This window comes from Spea bombifrons, chromosome 3, assembly GCF_027358695.1.
Source record: "Spea bombifrons isolate aSpeBom1 chromosome 3, aSpeBom1.2.pri, whole genome shotgun sequence".
NCBI classification, from domain to species: Eukaryota; Metazoa; Chordata; class Amphibia; order Anura; family Pelobatidae; genus Spea; species Spea bombifrons.
Window position 1 is genome coordinate 101618223 of NC_071089.1, and position 12125 is coordinate 101630347.

General features: G+C 38.2%; 1 protein-coding gene across 1 annotated transcript; it reads right to left on the bottom strand.

Moving 5' to 3' along the window:
- Window positions 1–1311: 1311 nt before the first annotated feature.
- SAG (S-antigen visual arrestin) lies at window positions 1312–11628 on the bottom strand. The gene is made up of 16 exons (XM_053459148.1): window positions 11506–11628; window positions 9060–9142; window positions 8548–8608; window positions 8215–8259; window positions 7717–7910; window positions 7387–7446; window positions 6808–6875; window positions 6383–6518; window positions 6179–6263; window positions 5987–6059; window positions 5554–5691; window positions 4212–4289; window positions 3738–3761; window positions 3321–3376; window positions 2637–2646; window positions 1312–2046 (listed from the first exon to the last, which is right to left on the bottom strand). Exons 2-16 carry the CDS (start codon window positions 9114–9116, stop codon window positions 1944–1946), a joined length of 1188 nt encoding a protein of 395 aa, XP_053315123.1. The 5' UTR covers window positions 9117–9142; window positions 11506–11628; the 3' UTR covers window positions 1312–1943.
- Between the last annotated feature and the right edge of the window lie 497 nt (window positions 11629–12125).

Sequence of the window (12125 nt, forward strand, 5' to 3'; positions counted from 1 at the left end):
AAGCCAATGTTTGTCATTGTCACAAAGTCATCTGTGTCTGGGCCAGGGTGGGACACGCTGGGTCTCAAACATGGGCTGTAATTTGGTCCTCTTGCAAATGTCACTTCCATTCTGTTATGGATATACAACAAAAAAAGTACAAAATAGTGTACTTGTTATCCACATCACACTATTGTGACCTCAAAAATCCTAAATATCCTTTATCTTGCGCTTGATTGTAACGATTAGAAGGCGTTGAACGACTTTGCATATGTCACTCATCTTTATATAAACTTGTTCTGTTAATATTCAGTCACGGGTATTCTCGTGGAAACTCGTATTCTCCAATCACTGTCGGCCAGATAGAGCATGTGTATTGTAGTCTGCAAGTTTGTGTGAAAAAGCCACTGAAAATCTGACTGAACAGAGTCTATATTACGCTTTGTGGCAGAAAAGATAATACTTATAATACGCTGGAACTAGAGGAACAGCCATTTCAACTTGGGCATTTGTGAATTTGTCGTGGTGCATAGTAAGTGATCCCAACCGGACGTAAAATAGATCTATGAATTCTACAGAAGGTTTAGGTGATGTTTGTCAAAACTCGCCTAAATTATGTGTAGTTTCTATGTCCTGTTTTAAGTAGCCAATCTGACAGTAATACGGCAAATAGATTATGGCAAATGACTTGGTTTCCATGGCTTGGATGCCGTGCTAAACGGTATAAATGCTCCATTACTCAAAAAAAATACAAAATTTAAAATAAAACTGGTTTACAACACAACTGGTTTGTCAAAAGCACAACGTGATTGACATTACTGCCCGCAGCACAGGTGTGCTGAGTTATCATTGCATTTAATGGAGGTTTTGGTTTTGTTTTTGCTTGGATTGTCTGGACTTGTTTTAATCAAATGTTTAGTATTAGAACATGACCATTCATCACGATTGCTCAACAAGTAAAGAATTAATGACACTTTTTAAGTGATTTAAAAATAGATTATGCCAGGTTGATTTACGGGATGGAGTTGTAATGGCCTTTTTTGTCATGTATGGTTAAATTAGTGATTTTTCATAACTCCCCAAATACGCCACAGTTTAGTGAAGAGGCCTTAAAACCACTGCCAGAAGACATCAAGATTGATCGCCATTTAATCTCCACAAACCATAACTGGAGCAAAGGGTGGAAACATGTTAGGAATCTGTGTCCTTTACATGATTTGATCTTTTGGCAGTAAAGAATTGTCAGGTTTTTCATGCGCCTTGGTGGGTTTTGAGAATCCAACACTTGCCTCACAGCGTATCTTCTTGAAAGAAACTTCCACATAAGCATGCTTATTACTAAGATGAATTCTCCTTTATTACATTTTACCCATTTACATGTGAAATATGCCAAAAACTAACCACCTCCTCCAGGACACGTTTAAATTATATACATTGAGTATTGGGTACTGAATTACACACATCAGCTTCCGCTGCTGCCCGACAATTCATATTTTATTTGGTTTTCTACGGTGTCAATGAGAAATAAAATATATACGGTACATACACTACTGTTGAAAGGTTTGGCTTTTCATGGCAATTAGAGCAATTTCTAGCTGTAGCAGGAGGGTTTTCTACTGATCAATTATCCTTTTAAACTTGTATCAGCGAACGCAACATGCCATTGGAACACAGGAGTGATGGGAGTGATAAAGGAACTCTGTACAAGATTGTCCTATTTTGATGCTGATTTTAAATTGAGAGCTCCACATTTGACCACCCTAGTACTGATGTAGATATTCCTCCATGCATATTTCCCACTATACAGCCATCTCAATCTAATTCTCTATAAATGTACAATGCATTAAAATATTAACCGATTTAATTTCAGGTGTGTTCCACTGGAAAACCTTTCGTGCCCACGGTGACGTAGCACCCTAAGTGAATCTGGGCAGCAACTATAACTATTCTTGGATTTCACTATTTCATTTCTCGTCTTCTTCCTCTTCCTCCTTTTCTTCTCCTTGCAATTCATCCTTAAGCGGGTCACGGGCAAATTCTTCGAAAACCATGTCATCATCCTGCTCACTGTGAGATCAAATGAGAAGATGTATTAGAACCATTAGCATCACTACGACATGAAGGAGATGTGGGGGGGAAACGTAATTTCCTGAGAGGCACATTTATATTGGCACACCACAGATAAAGCCTAGCATTTAACAAGCGTTTTATTGCATAATAACATCATCTCTTGCAATTGGGCTTGGCTCGTCTCGTGTAGAATTGCACAATTGTGAATCACGCTGAGGCTTTGTGTACAGCTATCCTGGAGCACTTGTTATTGTGTTGTAGTATGCCAGGGTATGCCAACGGCCCCAGTTTAGTCAAGGATGCCAGTGGGACCTTTGGCTTGTTGCCTGGCTGTCCTGACCATTTCATCAAACCTGGTCAGATCACAGCCAATATGCATTTACAACGCCAGTAAATAATATTGTACATTCTATGCGTATTTGTAATATTTTACCATGTTCTAGATTCCACATTACTGTGTTAGTTTCACAGAACAAGTTCATAGATCTAGCTCCACACACCACACATTGCAAAAGTCTCACAACTAGCTTTAGACACCCGTTTTCCCATGACCACCTCAGCTATATTTTCTCTGTCGCATTTCTTACCTTTCCTTGGCTGTCATCACAAAGACAAGCAGGAATTGAAAAATAAGAAAGAATAAGAATGTTACAGGTTTCTGTAGTGCTTATTATCACTTAAAAGTACAATGAATCTGGAAAAAAGACCCCGATGTTAATCTATCTTCATAACAAGGCACAAACCTGGCTGTAAATGGCTTAATAGAAAAGTGTTTTTTTTTGTATAATGCTACTTTAACCAGTATAAGCCTTCTGAACGTCGCTACATTTCTCATAAACACCACCAGGACCAGGTAAGATACGTAAAATCATGCTAATGATGACGTGTCTCCTAGATAAAGGACACAGTAACATTGTTTTTTTTATCACCAAAACTGTTCATCTGCATAAGTTGATGTACGTCACGCAGACCTATGTATAGTACAGCTCGCTCAGAAGCATGCCACCGGCTATGAGACAACGCTCCACATTCTCTGATTGGCACCTATGTGTTTATGGATAACGAGCCATCACTAACGAATGCTATGCTCTTAATACTCAAAGGAGACTGTTACATCTGTTCAGTTTTGTCATGATGTCATAACATGAAAGAATTGTGTCACAATTCTCCTATGCATCCTGTGATGAAGTCCTTGTATGTCTATCCACACAAGCCCCTTTCTATGTCTCATCTTTTACCCCTGCTGTGGCATGTCAAGATGTATTACTTACTTCCGCCGTCAGGCTTAGGGTGCATAAGAATGAAGGGAAGCTCTGTAGACACCTCGCTGTAAATTGGAAACAACTCCATTTAGTGAGGATATACTATGTATGTGAATTGCATTTATTATTCTTGTGACAATAATAATAATATTGCTTGGTGACTTAGAACAATTTTAACACTAATGAGAGGGGCAGACTAAAAAAGGGTAGAACAATGAGTAAAAAGAGATACAAAGAGTTCTCCCTGATACATTACTATAGGCTTACTAAGTAAAAAAAGGACAGGTCAATTAGGAAGTAAGTCAGGATATAAATGGTCACACTTTCTCCACCTAGGCCTGGAGCTCCATCCTTACCATATCCCTTTTTATACATACAACTGGCATGGCAGGGGCATTTTATAAGAACGGTAGGGTCTCTACATACCTGCTAGTCATATCACCCAACAGGCTGCCATAGAGTAATGGAAATAGAAAAAAAAACAGTAAATAATTTAAAGATGAACATGAAAACATACTAGTTACTGCACTACACCTTGTCTTATATTTTGGAACCAGAAATGTCCAATTGATGTAAATTATATTATTAAACGAGGTATATATGGAGCAGATGAGTTAAGCATATGTAAAATCATAATATATACAGAACAACCAACAATAACGAGAAGACTGATCTATATCCATACAATATAATAATACAATCGATATGAATGTTCTCTGGGAATAGCATATTGTAAGAGTAGTTAGCTCTAATAGTGTGCACACGTGACTTTTTGAATTGCTGACAAATTACTACAAATTTACTACACCGCAAAGTATACAGAACTGTAAAGTTGTTGTTAAAGTGTTAGTCCTTACTACACAGTAATGACATAGGTCTTAGAAAAACGACGGAACTCACCCAGAAACAGTGATTGTGACCTTGATCTTGTAATCAACCATGATTCCCATGACTGTACGATCGAGGCCCTCCTTCAGCCTGTATAGCGACAAATACAAAAGAGCAATCAGTACTGAACCTGTATATTTTATATTTGTTCCAGACACGGTGGAGTCTATTCCCTAAAGGGAGAGTTGCCAGGGGGGTTGTGTTTCAGCTCCTTCTCTTCACGATGCATCATAAAGGGCCAACTTCAGTGAGCCTCTGATGCTGGAAGAGCTTGGCTGGCCCTATATGATGCATGGTTAAATCAGTGAGTTCTCGCCAGTCTTTTGAACAATGCATTATATATATAATTAAATTAAATTAAATAAAAGGGTTTTTACCGTGTTGGCCGTTGAGAAAACAGGAGAAAAGTTAAAATGATTAAATTATGAATCCACACCTGGCCATCTTGTCTTTCCATTTCAGGTGTATTTTGTGTTGTGTTCCGAGTTTGTAATTATTGTCTCTTCAGTAGAAATTTAGTATTATGTCCATTTCGCATTGATCCAGAGGGTAGGCTTTTGATGGAAATTACCATTTGTAAAATCCATATATTACACAAACACTCCAGTCATTATAATGCCCTTTAATGCATGTGATAGTTGAGTGGTCGCTCTAAATAATATTTTCTCCCTGGCAAATGCATGGGAGGATTCTGCAGAATTTATCCAAATACATTTGCTTTGCATTTGGCGGACGTGAAAGTTTGATCCAATTGAGTCTAACTTGACTCCTTATGTACAGAATGCAATCCGTTTGGTTGCAATGGGAGCACTTTCCTGCCGCTTCTTTACGCAGCCAACAGGAGTGTGAAGGTGGAACTATAAAGAGAATGGAGCCCGGGAGCTGCAACTTCTCTCAAAGGAAAATAAGTTTATCTTTTTTAACATGTTCAAGAATGCATATTAAAGTATGTTTGTTGGTGATACTGCATGTAGCTCCAAACTGTCTCTTTAGGCCTATATCTCTTACGTATACCTGCCTAGTAGTCTTGTTCCTATTTTAACATGCAGGGTTTATGGAGTATAAAAAAATACACTGCTCTTTAGCCTTTTGGCTTTAATTAACTGAGCACCGGTGAGAGAACAAAAGCTTCATCGTCTGGGACTGAAATGACATTTTTTGTTTTTATGTTTTTGCCGTGAGATTTTTGATTGCAACATATTTCATGCATACACTTAGTTTTATGAATAAAACATATACTGCATGTACTGTATATTCTATATACTCATGAACTGCTAAGAGAACATAAAGAAAAAGAAAACAATCTATATACTAAATCATTACTAAATGTAGAGGATGCATTGGAATGACTCACAGGGTACTGGAAGCTAGGTTGGTGTCCTCATGTTTGAGTTTCCCATCGAGGGCAATTTCTCGTTTCTCTCGGTTATAGGCCAGAAGAGGAAGCAGAGAGTAGGTGTGACTGTATGAGCCTTTGGGCTGCACTTTTTCCCTGGGGAGAGAAACATGATTGGGGTCCAGCAAAGTAAGCATAGTTACACCACAGGGATTTTTTTGGTTCTGGTTGAGCCATGGGAGACATTTACAAATCAGTCAAGATTTTTCAAGATGAAAAACGACAATAGTAGATCGGAGCAGATGTTACTCTAAATAAGGTAAGATGGGTGAAAGGGGGTTAATGGAGTATGTTTTTTAAAAACATTTTAGTCTTGGCACTGCTATGGGAAAAAAATCTGTTGAAACCCATATCAGACCAATTTCAATCCTGCGGGAGGAGATTCACTCACTCGGTCTCATCCAAAGCCACAGTCTTGGTGTAATAGTCACTGGAATACAGGACAACGTTGGTAACTTGCTCCACTGTAGAAAAGAAAGAAAAAACATATTTATTCTAACATTTTAGCATTCTAAGGTCTCCTAAGAAGAACGCTTACAGGAGAGTTCTAATGAAATAGTATTCTACTCAGGTTCACTCTCACCAGATGTGGATATTTTCTTGACGGTCTTCTCCGAGTTGTTGGTCACAGTGACTGCCACTGATATTGGTTCCCCATGATAAAAGACCTGAACCAAGACCATTTGTTTAGCATTAGGCGGATTGTGAACTATGATTATACTGAATATATGAATGTCATATAGGTATATGCTTTACATCATGTAATGGACGTCTCAGGCCACCTTACCTCCTTAGTCAGTGAGGCCGTGAGATGAAGAGGTTTGTCTGACATAAAAAACTGCCATGACGTCTCGGCTCGGGGTTTAGGTCCTGGCTGGTCAGGGGCATACTGGATCTTTCGGATCAACAGACGTACAGAGTTTCTTGGAGTAAACACATGTATGAAAGGATGTAATACACCATATTGTTAGGTGGGAAAAGGAGATGGGGCAACATTTAAAAAAAGGGCAGACAGGGACAGAAACAAATAAACTCTCTGAGAGTGTAAAAAAAGTGACCATTTGCATGTATATACTTTAAATGGACACAACAGCTATCCTGAACTGAATCAAATTTGACTCCTTAACACGAGAGTGAACCATACAACGCCTTCTTTCCTACAGTCAGATCTAGTATGCTGTAAAACCTTAGAAAGTTTCAAAGGCTCCTCACTTTTTATGAACTCTGTCTTCCAAGTTGCTTGCAGAAAATGCTTTAATTTCAAAATCCACACCGCAGGCCTGGAAGGAGGAAGAGGAAATAAGTAGCGAGAAGCAGGAACGGGTAGTAAATTAAGCAATATTGAGTCCCGATCTGTATAGATTTTATTCTCAAATATATCAGGCATGTATATGTGTTTATAAATTGGTGGTATTCCATTTCCTCTTTAAAAAGATAAGATGGTTCCCGACGTCAACACTTTTCCTTGGTAGTAATATTTGCACAGTAGTTAATTTTGTGCATTAAGAACTACTTTGAGATCTGAGTTCATATTTTTGTAATTTGTGTAAGAAGAAGGGAACTATTATTTAAATGTCTGGTCAGACCCCATAACACTGCATATAGGCATATAATAAAGAACAGAGCAGGCTATGAGTCCATCTAGCATAAGGCAAAAATTGGGTACATGGAGGCAATTGATACCATATTAAAACCTGCCAGTTCACCAAGAGATAGTATTTATATTACATTAAGATGAATTAATATGTTCCCTTAAAATCCTAAATATTTTTGCAATGTTTCTAACCTTACCTTTCCCACATCATTAGGAGATGGCTGGAGACATACTGAGCATGGAAGATAATCAGGGAACTGCAAAGGAGAAATGGTAAATCAGAGAAGCAATTTCCAAGACGGTCGCACACCAATGGGACAAGGATATGTTGGATCAGACTGGCCAGTGCACAAACCTAGGCATCTGCCTAGAAATCTTGGTTACTTCTAGATTAGCAAGCAGTTGATTGCAGCACTAAAGATGCAGTTTGTCTAGGGTGATAGAAACTCCGGGGCCAGCCCTATGTCTGGAGTAGAGTTTACAAAGGTTGTCTTCTGCCAGAGAATTCAGATATTTATTAGGCTTACTGCAATCACGAAGGGATAGGCGTTGTTTCCCAGCTTCCTCATTAGCCTCTCCTGGACCTTGGTGAGAGTTTTTGGGTCTTCCACAGGAGGATAAACCTGGGTTCGAGCAAAGTAAAGGTCTTTGCGAAAGGTCAAGCCAATAACATCGATATCTTCCTGACCATAGCGGAATGCACAGGTCAAAGTGACGTATACTGCAAAACAAATAGAGACATTGTAAAGGCTTAGAGAAGTCAGAGTACTTTGTGTATTATGGTTTAACTCTTAATCTGGAACTATCTATCTGATACCACCAGAATCTACACGTCATCTTTCTAATTATTATCATTATCTGGTTAAAATATTGTCCTGTAAATCACAAAAACTAATTGTAACCATTGTTAGATATTGCTAGATATCCAGAAACATCTACACTATAAAACTGAATCAAAGCATTGTGGTGTGTCCTTTCAACATTACTGTTTGTGGCTTTGTTAGTAAATAATAGCGCTCGTATACCTTTTTTCCCTTTGAGCAGGTCAGGATCCACTAGGACAACCCCGTCTGTCAAAATGAAATGAGAGAGTCGGCAAACAAAAAGAAATGAGAGAAATAGGGACTGTGAAAACAAAACAATGTGATCAAGACCTAAAATTCAACCTATCTTAAGCAAAAACAAAATATATTACTGGTGGGAGAGGTTTTAAAATACTTAAATCCATTATGAATCAGATATTAGGGCTCCGAATGAATTAAATCTGATTCTTAGAAGTGTGAATATGGATTTGTGAATTTTGTATGGGACTTTCTACAAGTACACATTGGGCTATCTATCACTTACTCAACACATACCTACAGGATCCACAGATTCAACATGATCAATGTAGTCCCTCTTCCCCAGGTAGACGCTCACCTGTGATAAAAATAGAGAAAGCCACTCGTTACTTCAACATGTGGGGTTAGGACAGGGAAAGCACATTCAGCAACGTTGTGGAATAGGTTCTTACTATTTTTTTAACACCAAGAACAATTTTGTTGATACACAATGAAGTAAAGGTTGGCTGTTTCCTACATTTTCTTTTGGGTGAAAAGTAAAAAGGAGTATTTTCTGCCCACTTTTGTTCTCATTGAACAGACCTGAATGATTATCCTGCTACTAGATAAGGACTCCTTTCTAGATAAGCGTATTTCGCTTAGATGTGAGATTGCGTTGACCCAATGCCTATTGGTTTATTTTTCCTGTCAACACATTTACATCTTTACTATGTAGATATATAACAAAAGGTATTAACTTTAATTCAATTCTCTATTTTCTCTTGGGCTAATACAGCAATACCTATTTTCTTATTAAAATATTTACTTACCGCTTTGTCACGGGAAGTTTTCTTATAGATAACATGCCTGGACTTCTTGTCACTCATGATGCTGTCTTCCAGTCACCAGTCACCTGTTCCAAGTAATCAATCATCATCATCAGTATTATTATTATGTATTGTTTTATATAGCGCCATCATATTCTGCAGTGCTGTACAATGTGTAGACAGGACATAGCAAATAGTATATAACATTACAATTTGACTTACAGAAACAACAGGTGAGGAGAGCTCTGCCCATACGAGCTTACAACATGGAATATATAGGTTTAATTTCATATGGGAAACACCCTACACACCTTCTACTCTTGGTATCAACATTCTTAACTAAAGTCATCCTATCGCCTCTATCTCCTGGAACCAAACGAAGGAAATAAATGATGCCTTTCCCCATCAGTGCTCATGATTAGAAAGCTTTTAGGGTTGACAAGACCAAGGACCATGCCAGGCAAGGAAAAAAAAAACCCTTGACTACAAAATGGCAATCTAATTTCTCACTGGACCAATGTGCTATTATCCTTAGAATTCATTATATATCCCTCTATATTTTTCTTTGCTAAATAAAAGCATCCAGCTCGCACTTAAGTGAATTTGATAGGTAATGAATTCCACTTCTAGTGAAGCTGCTTCTGAAATAAATGTTAAGTAATATTTTAATGTACTGCGGCATATTACAACAGAGCATATAAATCCACGTTTAGAGGATCAGGGGTATAGCTACAGGTAATTTTGGCTACTATCCATGACTAGTAGTAATGCAGGGCATCCTGCCATGGGGTACAACTTTGTTCCTGGTAGATTAAGCGTACAAGACGTTTGGAGCACATAAAATGGTGCCGTTGTAGGATATTTATCTGGGTCTTTGTAAGGGGCACCAGCCTGAACATTCGAGGTGTAAACAGGTTTAAGACTTGATCTCGGGATTGTTTGTATGAGATTTTCCTCTGGCTGGATTATGGCTGAATCCTAATGCATGTGAATAAGTGAGATAATTCTACTAAAGGATTAAGGGATTCGGAACAAAGTGTCATTACACTCAATACTGATGGCAACAATTATAAGGTTTGCATAAATTATTTTTATTTCCTATATTTATGTATATATGTATATGAAAAGGTAAATATAAAAGACCCTGAAAAAGAATATCCATCATCTGATTTTAGCAAGGTAGAGAATTATATTTAAGTACTGTGATTCTTTGCCATGTACTTATACGTCCACCTCTCAGCACATCAGCTATATGTTAAGGGGATCAAGTAGTGTTTTATCATTAGTAACAATAAGACTTTTGCCAATGCAATATCATGGCTTTTACAGAACAATATGGTGCTTGTTTGCGATCCAGCAACTTCGACCATGAGTTTGTAGCAAAAAATTGGCCATGAGGACAAATATTAATTCAGCAGGCCATGAACTAAAACTAGAGGGTCAGAGACTCAGATATATTGTAACGATGTTTTACCTTACCGAGAGGCTGGTAGAAAAGTGGGACAGTCTCCCAGCAGAAGTGGCAGAGGCTAATACAGTGAGGGTATGTAAATACTCTCATAGGATAGACATATGACTATCGTTCAACCTTAATCAATCCCTACTCTTGTCTCAGATTGAGCCTGTACAGCAGGAAAAGACTAGATGGGCCGTATGGTTCTTATGTACCATCACATTTTATGTTTCTGTTAGTCTGTTGGCACACATCAGTCCATGATCATGGAAGATCTAGCATCAACAGAACCATAACGATTAGCGTCTCTCCATATAGAGAGCTTCCCATATATTCTGGATCTCTGGGATGAGCCTTCGGTAATAGTGTTGGGCAACCTAAAGACATATCTATCTATAATATATATATATTGCTAATCAGGGGTTTGCAATTTGCCCCTATATAATGAACATAACATGGTGTTCATATAAAAACTAATTTGTATCAAATCCCATCTTAATTTGTACTTTTATATTCAGTGCAGCTTAAAAATCTTTCCCCCCCCTAACCCTCTAGACCAGGGCTACGTAAGTCTAGTGCTCAACCAACGCAAACCAAAATTTGATGTATCAGCAATGGGCATAGCTGTCTTTCCCTGCATCCTAGTTTGAGGTCCACTCATTCTCCTTAGCACACGTTGGACATCAGTGCAAGCTGGGAATAGATTATACTTTTCAAACCTTCTTGCATGACCATTCAGAATGCATATTGCAGTCAGTTTGATGAAACATCTCATCAAACCAATAACTCACTGCCACGATAATAAACCACTAAAAGCAAATGTGTAATAGCCACTGGAGAACCTGTTTAAATGGGACATTCAATAACATTAAGCATGGAATACCCTTAAATATTAATTTGCTATTCCTTAGTCAATTAGCTACATGAATGTACTTAATAATAACCATTATACATTATTAATGTTAAATAACAGTGTAGCATTGAATATTAACTCACAATAGTAACTTTGTAGAGGTGAATGCCCACACTGGAATCTTGCAATGTAACAAAGGTGACTGATTTTCAGGGTTCAGAAGAGAAGATGACACACACTATCCTGAGATGTGCCTCCAGGGCAATAAGTAGCACCAGCAGGGGAGTGGGTGGAGAAAATGTCCCATTAATCCCCATACTGAGGGTATGAAGATAGCAGGATTAGGAGATGAGCCAGAAGTATCTGTGTCAGCATGGAGTAGCATTAACAAGAGGTTATAGAACACAACAAAGGAGGGGAGAGGTGCTATGAGAATGATACCATAGGAGATGTATCTACTTCTCTCTACGAGTCAACAGTAAGGGTAACTCTGAACAAGGAGGTCAGTGATGCTACATGAGGGCAGATGACCTCTCGAGAAGGCAGCTATATAAAGTACAACTTTCTATACCTTAAGTATCATGAACAACCCTTGCACTGGGCTGGTGGAGCCAAATGGAGTCATATAACAGAATGGGCTACTTGCAACATTTCATAAAAGCATCATTAAGGCCAGTGAGTTAACACATAAAGTTGCCAATCTGCCCAAATTGGCATGTATGTAAATCTTAACATTACATAAACAGTAATTTACTGCAACCAG

What these genes read in the sequence shown, in the direction of transcription:
- SAG (XM_053459148.1), bottom strand. Translation starts at nt 9,116, where the DNA reads ATGAGTGACAAGAAGTCCAGGCATGTTATCTATAAGAAAACTTCCCGT. An exon ending in AACCTAGCTTCCAGTACCCT is followed by an intron (nt 4,290 to 5,553) that starts GTGAGTCATTCC and finishes GTCGCTATACAG; the next exon opens with GCTGAAGGAGGGCCTCGATC. An exon ending in GTCACAATCACTGTTTCTGG is followed by an intron (nt 3,762 to 4,211) that starts GTGAGTTCCGTC and finishes ACTCTATGGCAG; the next exon opens with CCTGTTGGGTGATATGACTA.